The 25,105-nt window shown below is 31.7% G+C and overlaps 3 protein-coding genes across 5 annotated transcripts in view; all 3 read right to left on the bottom strand.

Moving 5' to 3' along the window:
* The window catches only part of atk (artichoke), a 33,279-nt gene extending 32,429 nt beyond the window's left edge, over nucleotides 1-850 (bottom strand). For both annotated transcript variants that reach the window (XM_074139151.1, XM_074139152.1), the window contains exon 1: nucleotides 629-850. The gene's annotated coding sequence lies outside the window, so the exon portion shown is untranslated. The remainder of the gene's footprint in view (nucleotides 1-628) is intronic.
* Nucleotides 851-7,935: 7,085 nt separating this feature from the next.
* On the bottom strand, nucleotides 7,936-18,527 carry Axs (Abnormal X segregation). The gene is made up of 13 exons (XM_074139153.1): nucleotides 17,678-18,527; nucleotides 17,403-17,604; nucleotides 17,043-17,313; nucleotides 16,175-16,291; nucleotides 15,913-16,088; nucleotides 15,675-15,833; nucleotides 15,189-15,396; nucleotides 14,404-14,534; nucleotides 14,019-14,108; nucleotides 12,905-13,066; nucleotides 12,588-12,779; nucleotides 11,669-11,917; nucleotides 7,936-8,297 (listed from the first exon to the last, which is right to left on the bottom strand). The coding sequence occupies exons 2-13, from the start codon at nucleotides 17,580-17,582 to the stop codon at nucleotides 8,247-8,249; spliced, it is 1,986 nt and encodes a 661-aa protein (XP_073995254.1). The 5' UTR covers nucleotides 17,583-17,604; nucleotides 17,678-18,527; the 3' UTR covers nucleotides 7,936-8,246.
* A 496-nt stretch (nucleotides 18,528-19,023) lies between these two features.
* LOC141459755 (endoribonuclease LACTB2) lies at nucleotides 19,024-25,086 on the bottom strand. 2 transcript variants are annotated; one of them, XM_074139158.1, is made up of 9 exons: nucleotides 24,949-25,086; nucleotides 24,576-24,869; nucleotides 24,234-24,397; nucleotides 23,864-23,981; nucleotides 23,572-23,770; nucleotides 23,058-23,186; nucleotides 21,966-22,236; nucleotides 21,673-21,803; nucleotides 19,024-20,534 (listed from the first exon to the last, which is right to left on the bottom strand). In XM_074139158.1, exons 2-7 carry the CDS (start codon nucleotides 24,695-24,697, stop codon nucleotides 22,108-22,110), a joined length of 861 nt encoding a protein of 286 aa, XP_073995259.1. In that variant the 5' UTR covers nucleotides 24,698-24,869; nucleotides 24,949-25,086; the 3' UTR covers nucleotides 19,024-20,534; nucleotides 21,673-21,803; nucleotides 21,966-22,107. The 2 variants fall into 2 exon arrangements, with proteins under 2 accessions (XP_073995259.1, XP_073995258.1); XM_074139157.1 differs by having other exon boundaries at nucleotides 24,576-25,033.
* Nucleotides 25,087-25,105: the final 19 nt, after the last annotated feature.

Below are 25,105 nucleotides of genomic sequence, written 5' to 3'. Positions count from 1 at the left end.
ATATCTTCGATTGAAATATCTGCATTGTCCGTATGTTCGTCTGAGCCCTAGAGTTCTACTACGTAGGTCCGCATAAGTTTGATTGTAGAGTTACATATTTCTAGTTCTAGTTTCTAGGTCCGTCGGTAAAATTGAAGTAAAAGATTATCTCAAAAAACACAACGTTGCAGGAAGTATTGATATTTCAATTGCGTCATTCTAAAGAACTTAACTGTTCATACTTTTGGAGCGAAAATCTTTACCAGGAAAACAGTTTTGCTGAATAAATTTTTACTTTCCCTTAATTCTCTTAAAAAAAAGAAAAAAGAAATGGTATTTTTATTTTTAAATGATATTTGTTAAGAGGCCCCCCTTGAGAACGAATTTTTGTTTTTTTTTTACAAATCAGGGGGAGGCGATTAGATTTTGGTGTAAACCTATTTCCTCTAAAAACGGCTGCTTACAATTTTCTTGAAACTTTATTTTTAATTTTTTAACTTTTTATTTGATTAAAAAATAAATAAATTTAAGGCACCTGACATATTTGGAGCCCTGAGCCTTTTTTTCAATATTAAAATGTAATGTAAATATAGGACGAAAACTTCGAGAACAGTACTACGAGAAAATTGTGCATTAATTTTGTACTTACAGTTTTGTTGATTATTTATTTGTCGATGTATTTGGTTTTTCTGAATCGATTAGTTGTAATGGAAAAAAAGAAAACAACACTGCTGTTTGAAAACAGGATAACAGTGAACAGAAGGTAAGTAATTAGCAGATTGTGCTGATCGGTACTGCACTAGTCCAGATACACAACTGAATACTGTACGAGTGTCTGTCTGAAGACAGTCTTGAAGCAACAGCACGCTTCGTCGGAGCGAAACGTTCTAACTACAATCAAATCGGCTTCTATCTTTCTCTTTTCATATTACCACCTCCAGAAGTTTTCTTAGTTTTCTAAAAGAAAATAATTATGGCGGAAGAGCACCTTACCTAACATCTTGTAGCCCCATAGTGCACGCATACACAAAAACAAAAGGTGACATTACTCACACTAGTTTAGAAACGGAGCTTGTTTATTTCAAAAATAACCACTAACACAAGCAAGCTACAATTAGAAGTTGTAGTTTTTTTTTTTTTAATTATTCCCAACAGCAAAACTATTATTATTAGTTGTAACTATAAAAAACATGATTTTTAATAACGTCTATTGTCTTTGTCAAATTGTGCAATCTGGGCACACTTTCATCACACAAGAATTTGCTATGATTGTGTCGCATAACAGGGCATCATTCGCTTTTTGATTATTAAACAAAAAAAATTGTATCATTTTATTTCCCAGTATTTACTCACATTTTTCAAGAAAATTTAGTGAAAAATTATTTTTTAAGTGTTTCAATTTCGTTCAAATTTCAAACCTCTATAACTCTCTTCCTATTCATCAGAATTGAATGGTTTCTTTACCTAAATGTAGAGAACAGAAAGCTCTATAACTGATATAGATAGCATTGTTTTGTTGATAATAGTTAATGAGATATAGAAGGTTAAAGTTTAGAGTGTTTCAATTTCGTTCAAATTTCAAACCTCTATAACTCTTTTCCTATTCATCAGAATTGAATGGTTTCTTTACCTAAATGTAGAGAACCGAAAGCTCTATAACTGATATAGATAGCATTGTTTTGTTGATAATAGTTAATGAGATATAGAAGGTTAAAGTTTAGAGTGTTTCAATTTCGTTCAAATTTCAAACCTCTATAACTCTCTTCCTATTCATCAGAATTCAATGATTTCTTTACCTAAATGAAGAGAACAGACAGCTCTATAACTGATATAAGTAGCAATGTTTTGTTGATAATAGTTAATGAGATATAGAAGGTTAAAGTTTAGAGGGTTTCAATTTCGTTCAAATTTCAAACTTCTATAACTCTCTTCCTATTCATCAGAATTCAATGATTTCTTTACCTAAATGAAGAGAACAGAAAGCTCTATAACTGATATAGGTAGCAATGTTTTGTTGATAATAGTTAATGAGATATAAAAGGTTAAAGTTTAGAGGGTTTCAATTTCGTTCAAATTTCAAACCTCTATAACTCTCTTCCTATTCGTCAGAATTCAATGATTTCTTTACCCAAATGTAGAGAAAAGACAGCTCTATAACTGAAATAAATAGCAATGTTTTCTTGATAATAGTTAATGAGATATAAAAGGTTAAAGTTTAGAGTGTTTCTATTTCGTTCAAATTTCAAACCTCTATAACTCTCTTCCTATTCGTCAGAATTCAATGATTTCTTTACCCAAATGTAGAGAAAAGACAGCTCTATAACTGAAATAAAGAGCAATGTTTTCTTGATTATAGTTAATGAGATATAAAAGGTTAAAGTTTAGAGTGTTTCTATTTCGTTCAAATTTCAAACCTCTATAACTCTCTTCCTATTCGTCAGAATTCAATGATTTCTTTACCTAAATGAAGAGAACAGACAGCTCTATAACTAAAATAAATAGCAATGTTTTCTTGATAATAGTTAATGAGATATAAAAGGTTAAAGTTTAGAGGGTTTCAATTTACTTCAAATTTAAAACCCTCATACTGTTCTTCAGAATTCAATGATTTCTTTACCTAAATAAAGAGAAAAGACAGCTCTATAACTGATATAGGTAGCAATGTTTTCTTGATAATAGTTAATATAAAAGGTTAAACTTTAGAGAGTTTCAATTTCGTTCAAATTTCAAACCGCTATAACTCTTTTCCTGTTCATCAGAATTCAATGATTTCTTTCCCCAAATGTAGAGAAAAGACAGCTCTATAACTGATATAGGTAGCAATTTATTGTTGATAATAGTTAATGAGATATAGAAGGTTAAAGATTGGAGGGTTTCAATTTCGTTCAAATTTTAAACCTGTATAACTCTCTTCCTGTTCTTCAGAATTCAATTACGTGTTTACCTAAATGAAGAGAAAAGACAGCTCTATAACTGATACAGGTAGCAATGTTTTCTTGATAATAGTTAATGAGATATAGAAGGTTAAAGATTGGAGGGTTTCAATTTCGTTCAAATTTTAAACCTGTATAACTCTCTTCCTGTTCTTCAGAATTCAATGATTTCTTTCCCCAAATGTAGAGAAAAGACAGCTCTATAACTGATATAGGTAGCAATGTTTTCTTGATAATAGTTAATGAGATATAGAAGGTTAAACTTTAGAGAGTTTCAATTTCGTTCAAATTTCAATCCTCAATAACTCTCTTCCTATTTATCAGAATTGAATGATTTCTTTACCTAAATGAAGAGTAAAGACAGCTCTATAACTGATATAGGTAGCAATGTTTTCTTGATAATAGTTAATGAGATATAAAAGGTTAAACTTTAGAGAGTTTCAATTTCGTTCAAATTTCAATCCTCAATAACTCTCTTCCTATTTATCAGAATTGAATGATTTCTTTACCTAAATGAAGAGTAAAGACAGCTCTATAACTGATATAGTTAGCAATGTTTTCTTGATAATAGTTAATGAGATATAGAAGGTTAAACTTTAGAGAGTTTCAATTTCGTTCAAATTTCAAACCGCTATAACTCTTTTCCTGTTCATCAGAATTTAATGATTTCTTTCCCCAAATGTAGAGAAAAGACAGCTCTATAACTGATATAGGTAGCAATGTTTTCTTGATAATAGTTAATGAGATATAGAAGGTTAAAGATTGGAGGGTTTCTATTTCGTTCAAATTTTAAACCTTTATAACTCTCTTCCTGTTCTTCAGAATTCAATTACGTGTTTACCTAAATGAAGAGAAAAGACAGCTCTATAACTGATATAGGTAGCAATGTTTTCTTGATAATAGTTAATGAGATATAGAAGGTTAAAGATTAGAGGGTTTCAATTTCGTTCAAATTTCAATCCTCAATAACTCTCTTCCTATTTATCAGAATTGAATGATTTCTTTACCTAAATGAAGAGAAAAGACAGCTCTATAACTGATATAGGTAGCAATGTTTTCTTGATAATAGTTAATGAGATATAAAAGGTTAAACTTTAGAGAGTTTCAATTTCGTTCAAATTTCAATCCTCAATAACTCTCTTCCTATTTATCAGAATTGAATGATTTCTTTACCTAAATGAAGAGTAAAGACAGCTCTATAACTGATATAGGTAGCAATGTTTTCTTGATAATAGTTAATGAGATATAAAAGGTTAAACTTTAGAGAGTTTCAATTTCGTTCAAATTTCAATCCTCAATAACTCTCTTCCTATTTATCAGAATTGAATGATTTCTTTACCTAAATGAAGAGTAAAGACAGCTCTATAACTGATATAGTTAGCAATGTTTTCTTGATAATAGTTAATGAGATATAGAAGGTTAAACTTTAGAGAGTTTCAATTTCGTTCAAATTTTAAACCTGTATAACTCTCTTCCTGTTCTTCAGAATTCAATTACGTGTTTACCTAAATGAAGAGAAAAGACAGCTCTATAACTGATATAGGTAGCAATGTTTTCTTGATAATAGTTAATGAGATATAGAAGGTTAAAGATTGGAGGGTTTCAATTTCGTTCAAATTTTAAACCTGTATAACTCTCTTCCTGTTCTTCAGAATTCAATGATTTCTTTCCCCAAATGTAGAGAAAAGACAGCTCTATAACTGATATAGGTAGCAATGTTTTCTTGATAATAGTTAATGAGATATAGAAGGTTAAACTTTAGAGAGTTTCAATTTCGTTCAAATTTCAATCCTCAATAACTCTCTTCCTATTTATCAGAATTGAATGATTTCTTTACCTAAATGAAGAGTAAAGACAGCTCTATAACTGATATAGGTAGCAATGTTTTCTTGATAATAGTTAATGAGATATAAAAGGTTAAACTTTAGAGAGTTTCAATTTCGTTCAAATTTCAATCCTCAATAACTCTCTTCCTATTTATCAGAATTGAATGATTTCTTTACCTAAATGAAGAGTAAAGACAGCTCTATAACTGATATAGTTAGCAATGTTTTCTTGATAATAGTTAATGAGATATAGAAGGTTAAACTTTAGAGAGTTTCAATTTCGTTCAAATTTCAAACCGCTATAACTCTTTTCCTGTTCATCAGAATTCAATGATTTCTTTCCCCAAATGTAGAGAAAAAACAGCTCTATAACTGATATAGGTAGCAATGTTTTCTTGATAATAGTTAATGAGATATAGAAGGTTAAAGATTGGAGGGTTTCTATTTCGTTCAAATTTTAAACCTTTATAACTCTCTTCCTGTTCTTCAGAATTCAATTACGTGTTTACCTAAATGAAGAGAAAAGACAGCTCTATAACTGATATAGGTAGCAATGTTTTCTTGATAATAGTTAATGAGATATAGAAGGTTAAAGATTAGAGGGTTTCAATTTCGTTCAAATTTCAATCCTCAATAACTCTCTTCCTATTTATCAGAATTGAATGATTTCTTTACCTAAATGAAGAGAAAAGACAGCTCTATAACTGATATAGGTAGCAATGTTTTCTTGATAATAGTTAATGAGATATAAAAGGTTAAACTTTAGAGAGTTTCAATTTCGTTCAAATTTCAATCCTCAATAACTCTCTTCCTATTTATCAGAATTGAATGATTTCTTTACCTAAATGAAGAGTAAAGACAGCTCTATAACTGATATAGGTAGCAATGTTTTCTTGATAATAGTTAATGAGATATAAAAGGTTAAACTTTAGAGAGTTTCAATTTCGTTCAAATTTCAATCCTCAATAACTCTCTTCCTATTTATCAGAATTGAATGATTTCTTTACCTAAATGAAGAGTAAAGACAGCTCTATAACTGATATAGTTAGCAATGTTTTCTTGATAATAGTTAATGAGATATAGAAGGTTAAACTTTAGAGAGTTTCAATTTCGTTCAAATTTCAAACCGCTATAACTCTTTTCCTGTTCATCAGAATTCAATGATTTCTTTCCCCAAATGTAGAGAAAAGACAGCTCTATAACTGATATAGGTAGCAATGTTTTCTTGATAATAGTTAATGAGATATAGAAGGTTAAACTTTAGAGAGTTTCAATTTCGTTCAAATTTCAATCCTCAATAACTCTCTTCCTATTTATCAGAATTGAATGATTTCTTTACCTAAATGAAGAGTAAAGACAGCTCTATAACTGATATAGGTAGCAATGTTTTCTTGATAATAGTTAATGAGATATAAAAGGTTAAACTTTAGAGAGTTTCAATTTCGTTCAAATTTCAATCCTCAATAACTCTCTTCCTATTTATCAGAATTGAATGATTTCTTTACCTAAATGAAGAGTAAAGACAGCTCTATAACTGATATAGTTAGCAATGTTTTCTTGATAATAGTTAATGAGATATAGAAGGTTAAACTTTAGAGAGTTTCAATTTCGTTCAAATTTCAAACCGCTATAACTCTTTTCCTGTTCATCAGAATTCAATGATTTCTTTCCCCAAATGTAGAGAAAAGACAGCTCTATAACTGATATAGGTAGCAATGTTTTCTTGATAATAGTTAATGAGATATAGAAGGTTAAAGATTGGAGGGTTTCTATTTCGTTCAAATTTTAAACCTTTATAACTCTCTTCCTGTTCTTCAGAATTCAATTACGTGTTTACCTAAATGAAGAGAAAAGACAGCTCTATAACTGATATAGGTAGCAATGTTTTCTTGATAATAGTTAATGAGATATAGAAGGTTAAAGATTAGAGGGTTTCAATTTCGTTCAAATTTCAATCCTCAATAACTCTCTTCCTATTTATCAGAATTGAATGATTTCTTTACCTAAATGAAGAGAAAAGACAGCTCTATAACTGATATAGGTAGGAATGTTTTCTTGATAATAGTTGATAAGATATAGAAGGTTAAATTTTAGAGGGTTTCAATTTCGTTCAAATTTTAAAGCTCTATAACTCTCTTCCTATTCATCAGAATTCAATGATTTCTTTACTCAAATGTAGAGAAAAAGCAGCTCTATAACTGATATAGTTAGCAATGTTTTCTTGATAATAGTTAATGAGTTATAGAAGGTTAAAATTTAGACGGTTTTAATTTCGTTCAAATTTCAAACCTCTAGAACTCTTTTGATGTTTATCAGAATGCAATGATTTCTTTACCTAAATGAAGAGAAAAGACAGCTCTATAACTGATATATGTAGCAATGTTTTCTTGATAATAGTTAATGAGATCTGGAAGGTTAAAATTTAAATGAAGGATAATGCTGTTGTCGGTCTCAGCGCTGCATATAGTTTAGTTAAGGAGAGACGTTTGCCCCCTTGTAAAACTATTAATACTAAAAATTCTGTAAATCTTAGCCCGATTTCGATAAAGTTTGGCAGGAAGAAGTTGTTCGAGCTTTACTACTTGGACATTAAAGTGCCATCCTACTCCTACATGTATTAAAGTGAAGTATTTGAAGTTTTATTTCTTTTTCCCTTTTAGTGGGAAGTGCTGTAATCGCAGTTTAATTTTTCTTACTCCTCTTTAATGGAAGTACTGAAACTGCAGCAATTTTGCTATTTAGGTACAAATGAATACCTTCTAATTTTAATCGAAATGTTTTTCTAAGAAAATTGTTTTTGTGAACTCTTTTGGGGGACTGCAATTCTAAGCATTTTTTTTTTTTAAAAAAAGATCTCTCCAGTGGTAGTTACGGTTTCGACTTATCATAATATCAGGTTATAATGAAAGTATTGTATATTCTAAATCTTAAGAAAATCTGTTTAGCAGATATGTAACTTTGCGGAAAAGACAAGAAGAGGAAAATCTATCCAAAAGGTACGAAAATCTCTTTAACAAAGACTTACAGTTAAGAATAAGGGTTAAGGCAGTAAAATTACGTAAATAATATGAATGAAGAATAAATGAAATGTTGGGTACTCGCTGATTTGTGTACCTTTAGGACGTTTAATCAACCTATTTACTTGACTATTTAAACTGTAAGTTTTTGTTACGAAGATACTAAATAGTAATCAATGGTAAAATAAAATTATTTTTTAATAACAAATCAGTGACATAAATTTTGATGCTCACAATAAAATACAATTAAAAACAGAATTAAAATCTTATGAGTATTCTAAGTTCTTTACATCATCTCTAAATAGGACGTACAAACACACTAATAATAATTAATTGTTCTTCACACTATTTGTCATTTTTTTCTTTTTCTTTTTGGTAAAAGGCACTTTCTTTGGATCGGATTTGGTTACTTTAAAATAAATACTAAATTTAGGAAATTCATTTTAACAATTTAAATAAATAAACAATTCAAAATCGAGCACAAAATGTCATTATTCAATAACTTTATCACCACGGGTTTTTCGTCGTTTCCTGATAAGTCTCTAAAAATAAAAAAAAATAAAAAAATGAGCCAAAGATTAGTTATAAAAATATTCAAATGATTCCTGGGAAACTTGAAGGAAAAAACAAATGGAAAATTTCAAGTGAAGAAAGTGCTGTAGAGAGAAAGAAAACTGATGTTTAAAGAAAGAAGTGCTTTTTGCTTTTCTTACTATTTACCATCCTGGACTAGTTTGGGTTACTGCACACTGTACTTAGGAGCGAGGCTTAGCTCAAGCTCTAGACAAGATTAAGGGCACTTTGGTGGTTCAGAATGATCGAAAGCTTAATGGCCAATTTTGTATCCTGGTTTGGATAGTTCAAGAGCGTCTAGATGGTATTCTGGAAACAGGGTTGCCTTTATCATTTCTGAGACCGGGTCATGGCGGATCTTTGGAGACTCTTTAGTTTTAGGCGTTGACAGAATTCACAGACTGACGAGACGAAAACAAAAGTGAAGTCGAAATCTCTACACCGAATTTGAATAATCCATCTCTGTCGCCCATTCATCACAAAATACCCAAGATTTAAAAGGTTTTCTTCCTTGCTGAAAACCCACAGTGCTAGCTAGCCTTTGGGTGTGTATTAGATATGACCTTTGGCCTGTTATTTGTGCAAGTGCATTGTATACTGTGCCCTGAACAAACGAGGTTGCGACACCCAGGAAACTGCATGCATCAGCTATTCCCTGCAATAAGGTGGCTGGGTACAGAATTGGGGGAAAACAGAATACCCATGAAAGCTTTTCACCGGCCATCCGTGGGTGCAGAAGGAAAAGAGGAAGACCACTGTTTACATTGGGCTGGATGTCGTGGAAGATGACCTGAGGATATTGGATGCGAGAAGATGGACACAGATAGCTCAGAGGCAGGAGCATAGTGGAGGAAAGAGTTGCGCGAGGCCAAAACTCTTCAACGGCTGTAGTGCCAACCAAGAAGTTGAAGAAGAAGAACCAAGTCAAGCTGGAAATACATAATCATAGACTAAACTGGTTTACAGTAGCACACAAAGAATTTCAGTTTAGTCCAAGATCTGCGTAACAATGCGGGGCTAGTTTAAAGTTTAAAGCTCCCTTAATATATCAGTTTTTATTTTTTCAGACTGTCCTTAAGTTTGAAATTCCATGCTGTTCTTTTATAAAAAAGAAAACCAAAACACCTTCCAAGATACAGAGAGGAAGTTATTCAGTTAAAAAGAAAGGAACAAACAAAAACGTTCATAATAAAATATACTTTTTATTGTTCAAAGCCAACAATCACATTTTTATTAACAATAAACAAAACAAAGCAATATAAATCTCATGAACAAAACAATCAAGTCGCTGTTGTAGAAGCGCGATAATTTAGGCATTGTCGGTACTTAAAATGAATCAGAGAGAATCTTAATTTTTGTAATGTGGTTTTTTACCATTTAAAAACTTTAAAAAAAGTCATTAATAAATTTAGTTTTTCATATTCATATAATTAAGACGTGAAGTATGAAATGGGGTTATTCTGTAAGATAATAGGCTCAAAAATGTTAACATGATATTTTTTGTCCCCATGTCATTAATTTAAAACTAAGTAGTAAAATAAGTAAAAAAGTAAGCACAAAGATGTACGAACACATACAATATGGCACTTGACTATGGCGTAGCTTAAGATTATATGTGGTAAACTACCACTTGCGCGTCATCAGGCGGCGCCTTGGGTTTTTAGATAGGGTTAGTAGCTGGTAATGAGGCTATCAGGATGGTGCATGAGCGAAAAGGCTGTTGTGGAATTTGATCTATTGAGAAGAGGGTAGGAAACCAGATCGTTACAGAACGTAAAAGAGGTCATTTTATGGATGGTAAAGATAGGATACATAAAAGGGAGTATCCGCGATTTAGCGGAAGATTTTGAATAGGAATGTTTAGATGCGACAGGAATTGTAAGGCCTAGTTTGAACCCTAGTTCTGTTAGCCTAGTTCAGTTTCAGATAGGTTGTGATAATTGCAGTCTATGTCTCTTATTTTGTAGAGAAATTTCACGAGTATTTTCCAAGTAAACACCATGGAAGTTTGTAACCTCGATTCTTTTGAATCTGACAAGATTCCAAATGATTCGACAGACAAAATATAACTCCAGACATTGGTAGTTTGTGCGCATACAGGGATGGAATTTGGTTGATGTAGGTGAGACACCAATTCTTAAAGTAATGGAGTTACAAGTTACATTGGTTTTATTCACTTTAATTTTCCGTTTACGAAACCATTCTTCAAGAACATGTAAGGCTCTTCTAGCAACAACCGGACGAAGTAGTACGAGAGAGGGTCGCTGAACCATCAGCGTAGGGGGATAAGATTGTGTCAGGATAGGTGGGTGTTTCAAGCTGTGTAATCGATGTAGAGGACAGTTCCAAGAACACTCCATCGGCCAAACTTTAGCCCAGATAATTTTTAAACTACCATTTCGATTATTTTTTTTTTAAGAAGAAATATTTAAAATATTCAAATTGATAGTTGTTTTAGATTAATATTTAGCTGATTTTATCACAAACCTTAGAAATTTATTTAAAATGAAAACTGGCACTGTTGGATAATTATCTAATTCTTTGATAAAAATAAATCATTTTCATTTTATTCTATTTAAGAAAAAATATAAATAAAAGTAAAATAAATATATGCAAAACTTACAAATATCTCTTCTAGACATTTGAAGAAAGAAAGTTAATTTACAGTATTTACAATTTAAGTACAAATGACCTTATAGGTTTTGTAAGGTATTTAAAAGAAAAAACAAAGGGTAAGATCACAACTTTGGACGACCATCTGTTTTCTATTTAAAGGGAACTATAAGAAAAATAACCTAAAGTAATGTTAACAAACACTGAGTATTAATCCTTAAACTAAAAAATTCGTCTTTTAAAATAAATTAAATGAAATATCATTTTAAAAAAAACCTCTTCGAGATTCGTGCAAGTTTTTACGTTAACGTTTCTGACACATACACACAAAACACTTTTTTCGAAATCTAGTGAAACTCGAGACTAATTTTTCCAGTAAAAACACGATATTGAACATTTAGAAATAATATGATTAATTTTTGTAAAGATTTATTTAGGAACAGCTGGTCGTCTAGCAATAGTTTGCAAAGAGCCACTCTTTTTAAACAGTAATGAGAACAGCTGATCGCTGAGAACAGTATTGAAAGTACCGTTTTATTTTAATTAACGTAACGTACCAATATTTTACATTGAATTTTTACATTTTATCTATTAGTTCTTAATACATTGTAAGAAAAGAAAAATACAAGTGAAAAATGTTAATTCCAAACCAAATAAAAAGACACAAAACACCAAACTTTTTTTTAAAAAAATAATGTAATAAAATCGGGCGAATTCAATCTTTTACCTGAAATTTTAAAGCCTGTTTTGATTGGTAATTGCCTTTAGCTAAGGCCACTCTTACCCATTCTGGTTTATCAGGAATTGCATAGTGTAAAACTTGTCTTAGACCCATCAGCAGATGTTCCAGGAAGACGAAACACATGACCCAAGCTACTGGAGACAGTTCTGGCGCTACTGATCGTAATGGAGGCGACAAACATAGTAAAGCGCAATTGGTCATTACAGAGAGTGCGCAAAGTGCTTGAAATGCTCGCTGGATAGCAAAAAAAACGAAAGTTTTATTAGTTTACTGGATTCATAGGCGCATCCAGATGTTTTTAGGAGGTCAACTTATCCGGACATTACAGTGGAACCTCGCATAACGAGCACCTCTCTTAACGAGTAATTCGCATAACGAGTAAAACAAATTGATTCTTATAGCGAGCGATGTTTCGCATAACGATAGTTTTCTAATGACATTTCGCTGTCTGCGCAGTTTTCGCTGACTCATCGAAAACTGCGCATTCTTCGATTAGTCATTCCTGTTTACGCATATGCGTTTCATATTCTCCACGTATCTAATGCATTGATACAGTCGAAACCGAACTTCACCGAATGAGTGGTGTATAGGGGAAGTCCATATAGTGATATTTGTGTTTAAATATTATTGTGTTTATTTTGTTATCCCTCTAACAAAATGGCTTCGAAAAGAATTAAAATAACGTTAGAATTGAAACGTAAAATCATTGAGAAACGAGAAAATGGTGTAAGTGTGGCTGATCTAGCAATTATCCCCTTTTATTTAAATTTATATAAAAAAATTGTTTCGCGCAACGAGTATTTCGCGTAACGAGTAAGGTTCTGGAACGAATTATGCTCGTTAAGCGAGGTTCAACTGTATTTTTAAATTTTTTAGTCCATAAAAATGCCAAAAACTAATTTACCTGCCAAGCACCCGTATCTTTAACCTTCCGTGACATAGGCCTTTGACAGATACAACATAACTTAAACGCATCGCTTCTTAGCTCTAGAAAATTGTTGAAGAACGCCCAAAAAGCGGCCATCGGATAGACAGCAGAGAAAAGGAAGACGTAACCAAATTGAACAAACAATTCCAAATAATCATCGTATGGATCCTTGATTAGAAAAAAAATCGAAAACATACGAAATATATCACATATAATCAATTAATTCTAAATAGAAAAACTTAATATAAAAAAAACTTTTTAGCAATAATAATAATAATGAAAATTTAACATACTTCATATTTTTCCAAAGAACCTTCAGATACTGCCTGTGCTATCCGAGAATCGTCTGGATCTAATTCTTTCACACCAACTAATTCAACTAATCTTCCATACTGTTTCAATTTGGCTATACTTCCTCTACGATCTTTGTCTATTCTTGTAGGTTCATATCTAATCTGAAACCCTCGTTGGATTACACATCTGTTTTTAGGTTTCTTTCATTAAAAGATATGCATAAATTCAAATCGTCCTTTTTTCAAGATTTGATTATTTAAATTTCATGTTTTATTTTATTTTTTAAAAATACTGATAGTACAGTTAGCAGATGTGTACGAAAATGTAGCTAGTAATAATGTTTTATCACCCCTTGCTTTATAACACATAAGATGGCAAACTCTAGCTTAATCCCAACCAAGCAGCGCCGAAGGTTTGATGACTCAGAGGTGGCTTTATCGAAAAAAGAGAGTCCATTTAGATTAAGCACACATTCCAGTTTAACGCAGAATTGAGGAGGTTGTGGTGAGCATTTTTAATGACCAGTATTTGGTGAAGGAAATAACTGTAAGGTGATCAGCGATCAGGTTATCTCAATCTAACCTCCCTCTCTCTTGCTGCGGCTTATCTAGATCTAGCCAGAGAAGTTAAGTTACTCCCGAACACAATGGAGGAAGGAATGTCCTAACACCTGAGTATGGTCATACTTTAATTTCCAGCAACCCGCTCCCTTGGGATTATCTTAGAGAGCCTGGGGTTGGTTACCAAGTCATATTCTCAACTTCCTTAAATCAGGCATATTTTCTTTGAAATAAAAGAGCATTGGCTCTTTGAAGCATGAATTGTCAGCAGCGTTAATGCTCACCAAAAAGCAGCTCCCCTCTCTATGTAGAACTCCCTTTGAGAGCCTGGAAGACTCATTATTTGGGTGAACGATTTATCAGAACATGATTTCAAGAAATATAACGTAAAACTACCAAAAGATTAGGGCAGCTTCGTAAACATCCACTTCTTTTATAACAAATTAATGTTTTTAATGATAAAATTTAACATAAAAAAATTTATGCAACAACCAAAAAGAATAAATAAATAATTATTTCAAATTAAACTTCGGTTAGAAACAACAATATTTACCTTCAAATAGTAATGCCTAAGGAGTAATGGAAGTATAGCTTCTTGTACGTTGTTCAAAGCTTGTAATACGATTAACAGGGTTGCAAGTTGCTGCAAACAAAATTAAATTTCAAGTGTTGGAGAAAATTTAGAGGTTGGTACTCTATAAGTTGGAAAATTAAGGGCAAGCCTTAATGGTCATCCAAGATTAATAAAGAAGACCAATAAAAGTAAAACTTAAGCTAACTTGAAGAAAATTTAAACGTAATTTAAAGAAAATAATATTAATTGATTTAAGATTAATAAATTTTCTACTCACTCCCTGCACTAAAATTGATCAAATTATGTTAAATAAAATTTAGTAATAAAATGTAATTTAATCCAAGTTTAAATTAAATATACTTACATATCTTAATAAATCCATATCCTGTATCACAAATGCAATATAGAACAGAGACATGAAATTATTAACAAACTCAAAAAGGACCATTTTAGTAACTCGATGCCTATCAAATTGTGATTGGGTTCTATGATTTTCTGAAAAACAATTAAATCTGCTCAAAAATAAATATTTAATAACAAAAAACACACTTGAAGTAGTTTTCTTAATTAATTACTTTGAAATTAATTAATTTTTTTGCTAATATTTACAATTGGTGTAAGAAATAACTGTAAGGTGATCAGCGATCAGGTTATCTCAATCTAACCTCTCTCAAATAGTTCACGAAGTTTTAACATTCACAGAACATACTTAATTCTTACTGTTTATAAAAACCGAACGTTACGCTGATATGACACTTTAAAGAGAAGTAAGTTTTACCCTCTGTTTTATAATTGCATTAAAACCAATTCTTAATTCTTTCATTAAAACAAAAAAAAAATATTTAAAAAGCTATCAAGCTACGTTTAATTTATGCAAGAAGTGTAAAGAAAATCTTAAACTGGTGGAAAATTCGTTCTGTAAATGGATACCATTCGGACGAAGAATTCTCTAAAAACACAGAATTTTTCTAGAAGGAGGTTCTACAGGCTCACTTCCACAAGGTTACGAACGGTATTGTCTGTAACGAGAGAGAGAGAGAGAGAGAACGCTACCACAAACAATGCACTGTAGAAAGTTCCGGGTCCCAATAATATCAAAATGATGACGAACCTTAAAATAAATAAATAAATAAATACAAAAATACTTACCCCATTCAGTGAGAAATGTGGCAAATCTTCTATAGAATAAGTTCATTATGTAAATCAGAACAGCGTACACTATACTAGGAATGTAAATCACCCACAATGGTATGTTCGGTATCTGTCTAAGATGGTCCTCAACCCAGAATGCAAACAACATTACTAGAAATGCGCCGAACATGCATACCACTACAACTGGCAAAGATACGCAATACATCTGTAATGGAAACAGTTGAGATATTTTGTGATTTAATGCGTTTTTACACATCTTTATTTTTCACTTTCTCTTTCAATATTACGACAATTTTTTTTTAGGCATTTTAAATTTTTTAAATTTCTAGTTTTATCCTAAAATACTCGTATTTGTTTTGAAGTCTCTTGAGTAGAAAAAAAAAGAAAAAAAAAGTGATTTTAAAACATGATTGCAATAGACACTTTCTCTAACCTAGTATAACCTAGGAATCGTTAGATAGAGAGAACAAAATAAGTTATTACCTTCAAATGTGTTTTAAATCTGGGCGCCTGAGGTAACAATTTTCCTGTAACCGCATCCTTTCCCATTGTACCACGAAAATTTGGCCTTGGTTCATCAAAACTTGTCATGGTTATTGTGCCCCAAATGAAAGCAAGTTCAGAGCATTTTCTACGCCATAGCTGAAATAAAGATCAACAACATAAGTTACATAAACATTAATCAAACAAACCTAAGAATAAAAAAAAATGGGTTAATTACCTCTAAAAATAATGTAGCACATATTATATTTAATATACAGAAAAATGCCAACGTTCCTGGATAAAGAAACATTTGTAAAAATCCCAAAACAGTTGGCGCAACTAAGGAAATTGTGTAAAATGTAAGAAATTGAAAATATAAGGCTATTGATTCACCAAAATAGATCCTAATATCTTCTGCAAATGAAAAAAAAAAGTTAAAATTACTACATATACTTTTTTCTTAATTTTTGTAACTAACAAGAAACAATAATCATCCTTACCAAACGGTGGACATTGGAAAAATTGCATGTACCATGTATGACCTAATTTCTTAATTAGTTCATCATCATGCAGCGGATATATCTGTTTAACTATGCCGTAGTGCAAGCATGCAGACACTACAAAAAATAAAAAATGAAATTCAAAAAAATTGTGTAACTGCATATTTAAGTGCAAGTAAAAAAAAACGGAACCAATCAAGTAAAAATAAAACAGATAAAAGGGGCAAATCTCTCTTCAGGTCTTTTACAAACATCTTTCACATCCATTAGGAACGAAGGTACCATCTAGGAATCATCTAAGAAAAGGACATTTCTCCGTTGTAGTACCAAATAAGGTTATAACTAGCAAACTCAAGTGTTACTGTTCTCTGATGAATGAGAAGTTCAAGTTCTTCTTCTTAATCTAAAACCAGCTTTATTCAGACTTCATCGTGAAGTTAGCTGGCTCATCAGAATCAGAATGGGTTTTTGGGGGCAGTATTAGGGAAGTCCACTTTCTAAATAGCGAAAAGTGAAAGTAAAAAGTATCTAAAGAGAAGAAAGATTATAGCCCTAATTCAGTCATAATCCACTGTTTTCATGGTACTGAATCCATAGATGTGATCCACTTCAGTGACAATGTTTGGTCGTTTGGCTCTCTTCTTACATTATAAAATATAGATAATCTTTTTTTTAGTGGCTGATTCATTAATATAAAGTCATAAATTTATGATTTTATTTGTATCATTTATGACTAAAATTGGCAATAATTTTCTTCCCTATGGATTAATGAATCAGTCGCCATGAAGAGATGAACAATATAATGCCAAAAAATAATGGAGAAGTAATAACAATGTAAAAAATGTTTCAAGATACCAGTAATACTCACTAATTGACTGGCCTTCATACAAAGGACATTCCATATGACCGAGAATGCACATCTCATGTGACAACGCTCTGATGTTCTCTAATTCGTGTTTTACTAATACTTGCCTATCAGCTGTAGTTAAAAGTTCATCTCTCTCATTATTTATAAATTCATCAATCTCATCCACAGTAAATTCTCGTAATATCCCATTTTTATCTCTTTTTCTAACTTCTAGTTCTTCGGCTAGTTCAAGAAGTTTATCTATATTCGCAGACACATGTACTGTAAGATTCTAGAAAGTTGAAAGAGTACAGGAAAACTGAATGATAACAATGAATAGCCAAGTTTGACAGTAATTGACAAAAAAATAGAAAAATTTACCTGACCAAATGTTGCTGGCTGTCTTCTAACAAGTAATTCAGCACCACCATCTTTTCGCTTCTTAGAGATTTTATCAACAAGCCATTGTGCTGTTTCAGTTTTAATATCACAACCAAATTCCACTACAATATATGTCTGAGGAAAGATATCTTTTTCAGATTTACGATTTGTATTGTCCATTATGTAAAATTGTTAACATTACCTGTTAAAATTGCAGATATTTAAAAAAACAAAAAAATAGAGTAAAAAATAAACTGAGTTGTTCAGTAAAATACCTTTCTCTAAAATCTCAGAAGTTAGAAAATATCTATCCTTGAAGCTAGTGCTATCTCACTGAATTGAGCATATCTTTGGTTCATAAATAATCTTAGAAAAACTTTCACAGATTAACACTAGTTTCTAGCTGCAGTCTTTCATTAACTACTATTATTAAGGTACACAATGAGTTTTACTATCCAGTCGCAGAATCCATTCATACTAAAATCAATTTTGGTAATTGTAACCTCCTGTTAGGTTATCTGAGACTGTTAGTGTTAGCTATTTTCTAACTAGGTCACACTTGATGACTCAGATCTCAGACAGAGGTTATAAGAATTAGCAGCTGTTTCGAAGGACAAAGATCAATTTGCGGGGCATTGGGTAGGGTCAGAGTTAAGTTTTACATTCTTTAACTAACCCTTTGCGAGAAATTATTATCTCTTCTTCTTCTTTTTGTACCTTCGACTACTTCCGGAGAAATGTGACACAGCCAACCTTAATAACTTTTTCGTTCTGCCCTAATGCAATTCCGCTCGCCCTGAACTCCTTATATTTGGCCCATCTCTTTCTTGAACTATCAATATTCTTTGCTAATGCATTTCTTGCATAGCCAAACCACTTTGACGCGTTCTATTCAATTAACGATACAGCTGATACATCCAGCCTTGTCTAATTTCAGATCCTGTTTTGTTTTGATTGTTTTATCACAAGAAATTGGCATCACCGTCGTCTGCAGCTGACTGATGTACATTTTTGTCGATGTTCAGGATTCACTAGAATGAATAAGAATTGGGATAAATGTGTCTATAGATTATCTTTTTGGTGCTCTTTATTACACAATTTTATGCTAAGAACTCGACTTCTTTAAACATTTCCCAGCAGTCTTAATTTTTTCTCTTATCTTTGTGTCTTCATCTTCCAAGTGAGAGCCTGGTATACAAAAAAGAACCCACTAATTTGACTGGCCTTCAAACAAGGGCAATTCCATATGACCGAGAATGAACAGCTCATGTGACAATGCTGTGATATTCTCTAATCATGTCTTACTAATACTTGCTTATCAGCTGTAATAATTTTTTCAATTTGGAGCCAACAATAGCACCTCACTTCCTTATTTATTTCTTCCAAACTTCAGCACATTAGTGTACAAGAGATTCAAAGTACATATTTATTCGAGATAATACCTCATGGATTATGAGAAGATTCATTGTTCTGGGTGTCATGAGGGTCCTCTACCATTTTTCGCAATCACCATCAAGTCATCATTGTTAAGTAAACTAGTTGAAGTTTTTCATACCAAAAACATTTTCTTTTTTAAAGCTTCAGTTATTAATTAATTCAGGGGGCAAAAAAAACGTACAAATAATTCAACATTTTACTTTTTAATTAACCAACATAAATTTAAAAATTACAAAAATATAATAAGACAATAAAATCTACTATTGCTTTCAAGTTTCATATCACTATTTGTTCCTGATTCTTTTAAGAGTTTAACAAGAATTTTCTCACTGATTATTTGGATGTTCCAAGGGTATAGTTTACAGTAGAGGGTCATATTTGGGGTAAACGAATTGGTTCCCTCTTTCCCAAATTACTGGGCATGTATTCTTCTTCTGAGTAAAGGACAAAGTGGGTGACAGTTCATTCGCCAGCCTTGGTAAGAAGGTTTCATAATGGTCATTGTTAAACTTTAATTTAAGTAGCAAGTCATTTTATAGCAAGTCTATAACTTCTACAGAACTCATGCTAAGTGAGTGAAAAAAGCTTTTAGAAATTCTAAATACCTTGTAGTTAATCTAGACTTTACTTTGTGCAAGCTTCAGTGATCTTTGCAATGGATGTTGGAGCTTTAATCACCAAGTTTACAACTTCTGTGGGGACAAGAATGGATTTTAAGCATAAAATTAGGGCAGAGAGCTTTGTACATGTAGTTGGAAGGCACAAAGCTGTAAAGTAGCAGGTTTCCTTCATTGCTCTAGCAGGAAATGAAGGAAATACTTATCCTTCAGGAGACAAGAACGTTGAAAATACCCAAATCACCTCATATCTCTCTGAGGGACAATACTTTTAACAGCCCGGTCTACTGTAAAGATCTTACAAATAACAATCCGAGCAAAAAATAGGAAACAGAATGGGCCTTACCAATATTACGAAGTGGAGGAGTACCAGGAACCCAGTGTTACCCTGTTATAACAGTCTTTGAAGAGTTTTAAAAACATTCTAATGATTAGTGGCCAATGTTGCATCTCTTTATTAGGAACGTAAATCAAAAGCTATTTCCCCAAAAAGGAAGTAAATTAGTCCATTACGCTGTAGATTCAACGGAAACCAGGCGAATCCATGCAAGATCATAATCTTGCCATAGCCAGTCTCGCTTTACTAGACCATTTGACAGAGGTAATCAGAATATTTCAGAAGTATTTGCTTTCCAAAAGCTTAAACCATCACCACCATAACCATGTCTACGATTTCGACGATCCTTATCGATTGTTCGACTTTATTGTCTGGTACAAGACGGAATATTTGCTAAAGTCTTTATACAAGCACTTATTGATTTATATTCTACTACATTTTTAAGTATACCTTTTTAAATTGAAAGACTTGAGCATTATATAGAAGAATAAATATGATAACAATATTTGAATACCTTGTAGATTTAAAATTGAATAACAAAAATACTAATTACTTTGGCAAAATATTCGGTAAATAGTTAACAAATAAAAGAAGAGTGAATTTATGGTGCGGGCAATAAATATAGAATAATTATGATAAAAAAATTGGTGTTAGCGAGATAATGCAGAAAACATTTTATTTTATTATTATTTCCATCAGCACTGTTTTTGTCCAGCCTTTAAATTTCCAAATCACAAAAATCTGAAACAATCATAATGAAAACAAAATCATATTGGAAAATGGAAAACTAACATGATTTTCTCTCTTTCCATAATTTATATAATGAACTTTTATTGAAACTATTTTGTAAAAAAAAAAATATATAACCTTAAAAATAACAAACATTTTTCTGTAAAATGGTTCAAATATTTTTTTTTTGTAAATTTGGAAATTACATACATTATTTCAATTTATTTTTCATTGTACATACTTTAAAGGGAAATTTAACCCATCTCTCCCCCATAGTTATCTTAGTTACCTTAAGGAGCAATTTCCCGGTTAATAAAATGTACCAAATGCAAGTTTTAAATCAATAATGAGCAAAATTTAAAGAAAATCTTGGAAGCTGTTTTCTGACAATTTAGGTGGTGAGCAAATTACTCACCCTTGGTTGTTTTTACTCATTGTCGGTGCTATAGTCCACTAAGTTTCTGCATAGAGCGAATTATTACTTTTGTCGAGTGGAAGATAAAAAACTTTTCTATTTGGGCTCGATGTTTAATCTCTTATAATCGCGTGTAACATAACAAGTTAGTTGCTAGGCATAGAAAAAAAAAAGCATTATTCTGAATTCGCACTACAGCAATTTGAGCACAGTATGTGGTTTCTCCATGTAGAAGTTTCGGTTTCACAACCACCTTATAATTCAACAAACTGGCGATAATTGAGATTATTTTCCCAGCAATTCCCGGATAGTTGTCTAACCTTAGCTGATTCTTTTGTTAATAACACGTTGTGTGAAAGTAAACAATGCTTGCATTCTATACAGTGTCCACCTCTAGCTAACGAACAGTATTTAACCAAGGCACCGAATGGAATTGCCAACATAAATTCACAGAACAATCGGACTTAGGAATCCTCAAAATGAACATTTTCATGGAAAAAACTAAAAAATGGTGAATCTGCATAATCACAATACCATTGAGTCCAATTTTACTGAACGATTTCTTGTTATTTTGAGATTTTTTCAAAAATGCTACCAATAATTTTCTCTATACTTCATTCATTAAGTAGATGATTCTCGAGAATTATAGTAAATTAATGTCATGAGAGTGTTCACACCACAAATTTTTTTTCTCTTAAATTTTTAATAAATTCAATCAAACAAAACTGAACTTACCCATTCACAAAACAAATTAAGACTTTTTAGCATCTTGAAGCCCAAATTTTATTTTTGTCAACATACTTAAGCCAAAATATTATTTCGCAAAGATAGTGAGTGATAACATGCCGAACAGCTGTTCTGCAAAGCTGTAACATTATTAAAAAAAAAAAAAAATAATTAATTAATTTCATTTTGAATAAATTTTGGTTCTTATTTCAGTCAATGATGACAAAAATATTGATTTCTTCCTATAACTACATGGGCATAATCAACTAAATTAATTTAAACATTTATTATGTTATAATTACCTCTGCATTTTGATGTTTCATTTTTTTATAGAAAAATTAAGTGAATTTAACAAGAAAAAACTAGATCAAGTGTAGATTTTTGTTTTTGTGATTTCAATCTACCAATATATTATTATTATTTATTTTTTTTATAGTTTAGTTTTTAGTCTTGTTCTGGATGTAAAAGTGCCCACCCTCCTGAAATTTCTGCTATTCTACCATCCTTTCTAAGTTTCATCAAATGATTATTCACATTTTGTTCGGCTGCTTTGTGTAGATTTTCTGGAACATCCTGTGGGTGAAATATATAAGTGTGAGGTTTTTTTTTCTCCAGCATCCAGCTTTTATTCCTCCGAAAAAGGGACATCTCGAGAAATGCCAAACTCACCATTTACAAGACCCTTATCAAACCAGTCCTATTATATGGCTCAGAAACATGGACGCTAACATCAGCGGATGAAAGTACGCTGAACTGTTGGGAGAGAAAGGCATTGAGAAGGATTTATGGGCCGGTGGTGGAGAATGGTACTAATAGATGTAGGAAAAATGCTGAGCTGAGGGAGCTTTTTAAGGAGGCGAACATTGTAAAGAGCATTAAGCTGGGAAGATTACGCTGGTTGGGGCACCTCCACAGAATGGACCAAGGTAGAGCTCCTCGCATCGCCTATGAAGGGCATCCCGGAGGCAGAAGGCCTAGAGGGAGGCCAAGACTGAGATGGTTGAACAAGATGGAGGAGGACCTCTCCAAGTTAAATGCGGGAGGATGGAGAAGGAAAGCGAGTGTTAGAACGGCTTGGAGTGAATTGTTGAAGGAGGCCAAGGCCCTACAGGGCTGTAGAGCCATGGAGTAAGTAAGTAATTCAGCTTTTATTTGCATTTAGGAAAAGCATAATGTGAAGAAATGAAATAGATTATGGAGAATGAAAAGGAAATGAAGCAATATGTTGAGTTAAGTGTGATTGATAAATAGCTTTGCTGATCGATAAGGCGGTCTTGTTAGGGATAAAAAAAGATCTGGACTATAGGATAAAGTTATTATTATAAAATATTAATTTTTTCCAGACAATAGTTAATAACGAACAACCTACTCAGAAAATAAATGTAAAAACTTACAACATATACTGATTTCACAATATTGGTGGTAGACACATTCTGCCCCTTTTGTTTCAACAATATCTTCACTATTTGTTCCTCTCGATTTTTCCGATGATTAATATAGGCCTCAATTCTATCTTTTGCATCCTACAGAAGTATTAACAACAAATAACTATAAAGAATAAAAATTTTATGCTATTATCACAAGATACAAGATTCTGAAGAACCAATAGGCTAAAAGGATACTGCATACCCTTTCGATCTTTCCTAAAACTCTGGGTAGGATACGATTTCATTGATACTAATATGACTGAGAGGTGAAAAAGTTGATAGGTAAGGTAAGCACTGTTTTTTTTACAAGTTCAAGGAGTTTTTAACTAACATGTTTGCGCAAAATTACTTTGCCGTGTAAAGTCACACTTCTCTTAAATCTTAGTTGATAATTCCTCTATCAAGGGTATTGAAAAGTCACAACATTTTTTTAACCCTATAGGCACCAACATGTTAGTCAGATTACAAAATGATAATTTACCTCTACAACAGGTCCATGTCCTGGATACAATATTTTTGGATCCAATTTAAGTATAATTTCTAATGATTTCATATAATCGTACAGATCTTCAAATACAGAAGTCCCAGCTCCAAGAATACAGTCTCCAGTGAATATCGCGTTATCCTCTTTTAAAAGTAAAACAATATGGTCGGTTGTATGACCCGGTGTGTGTATCACCCTGGAAACTTACAAGTTTTTTTTTCACAATTCTCTTGATTTTATTGCTTAATTAATGTTAACGATTTGCAAAAAACAAAACATTAAACAATACTTTAAGGTAGCTCCGTCCACTTGGATTTCTTGCCCATTTTTTAAATATTTTATTGGAACATCATCAACAAATGAAGGATTTCTTTCATCAGTGCGTCGAAACTTCCAAACAGTGGAATCTAAAAAAAAGAAATGAAAATTTAATCACGCCTATATTAATTAATTGTATATTGATTTTTTCATTTAGTATAATATAACTTTATTTTTTGTTACGTAAAGAAAAATGAAAAATTCCATCAGTAAAGTAGAGAAGAAAGACTCATTACTTGGATCCTAAGTACTTAGACTTCTGAGGTCTCTTTTAAATATTTAATTACAAAAAAAATTCTGGAATAAAAAAAATGAAAATTGCACAAACTGACTAAACTTACCCTTGCCGAAATTGTTATAAACATCTCTTAAACCACCAATATGATCAAGATGCCAATGCGAGATAATAATATCTGACAAATTTATTCTTTCTTCGCTTAAAACATTTTTCAGTGCACAAACATAATCTGGTTTGTTGAACTCTCCAGTATCCAAGAGTATTCTCCTAAAGATGTCAATGAATTAGAAAAAGATTAATGAAGAATTTTGAATTTCGTTACTACAAGAAAATGGGACAATTGAAAATCATTTTTCAGCTTTATGTTTAATGATAATAATCTTCCACTTTTTCTAAGCAATGAACAGTGACAAGAAAGAAGAAAAAGTCATAAATAATTACTAACCTTTGGCCATTACCAATAACATATGTATTGGTTCCTTGCAAAGTCATTAGGCCAGGATTAAAACCTAGTATTCTAATAATTCGTGGAGTAATTTTGGTTACTGCTTCTAATTTTAAACTCATTTCGAATGAGTTTTTTTTTTTTAACTTAACACCGCACTAATCTGTTTACTGCCCACTTCGACCTTCGACACTTCACTCAACTTTACCCAAGATAGTAGATAACGATAACACTATGTAACCTGCACTTTGCTCTCAATTACCTCTTTGACTCTTTTATGTTGTTATTTGAAATCTGTAAAATAACTTTGATTCACGTAAAGTAACGTAATTGAAATTTTAAATTTCGATGTAACTGAGTTACATTATATTACCTCATCTTGCCCTAAAGAATATATTTTTTATTTAAATAGCCCGCCATAAATTTCTTCTTAGTGAATCCCAATAGCTATAGTTAAAGCATTACTTTCATTTATTTCGTAAGTTTAATAATTTGTGAATATAAAAAAAAGAAGAACGTTAATGGTTTTA

Source organism: Rhodnius prolixus, unplaced genomic scaffold (genome assembly GCF_049639745.1).
Source record: "Rhodnius prolixus isolate KJV_2025 unplaced genomic scaffold, Rpr scaffold_17, whole genome shotgun sequence".
NCBI lineage: Eukaryota > Metazoa > Arthropoda > Insecta > Hemiptera > Reduviidae > Rhodnius > Rhodnius prolixus.
The sequence above is the reverse complement of the archived record's forward strand: the minus strand, read 5'-3'. Positions and strand labels throughout refer to the sequence as shown.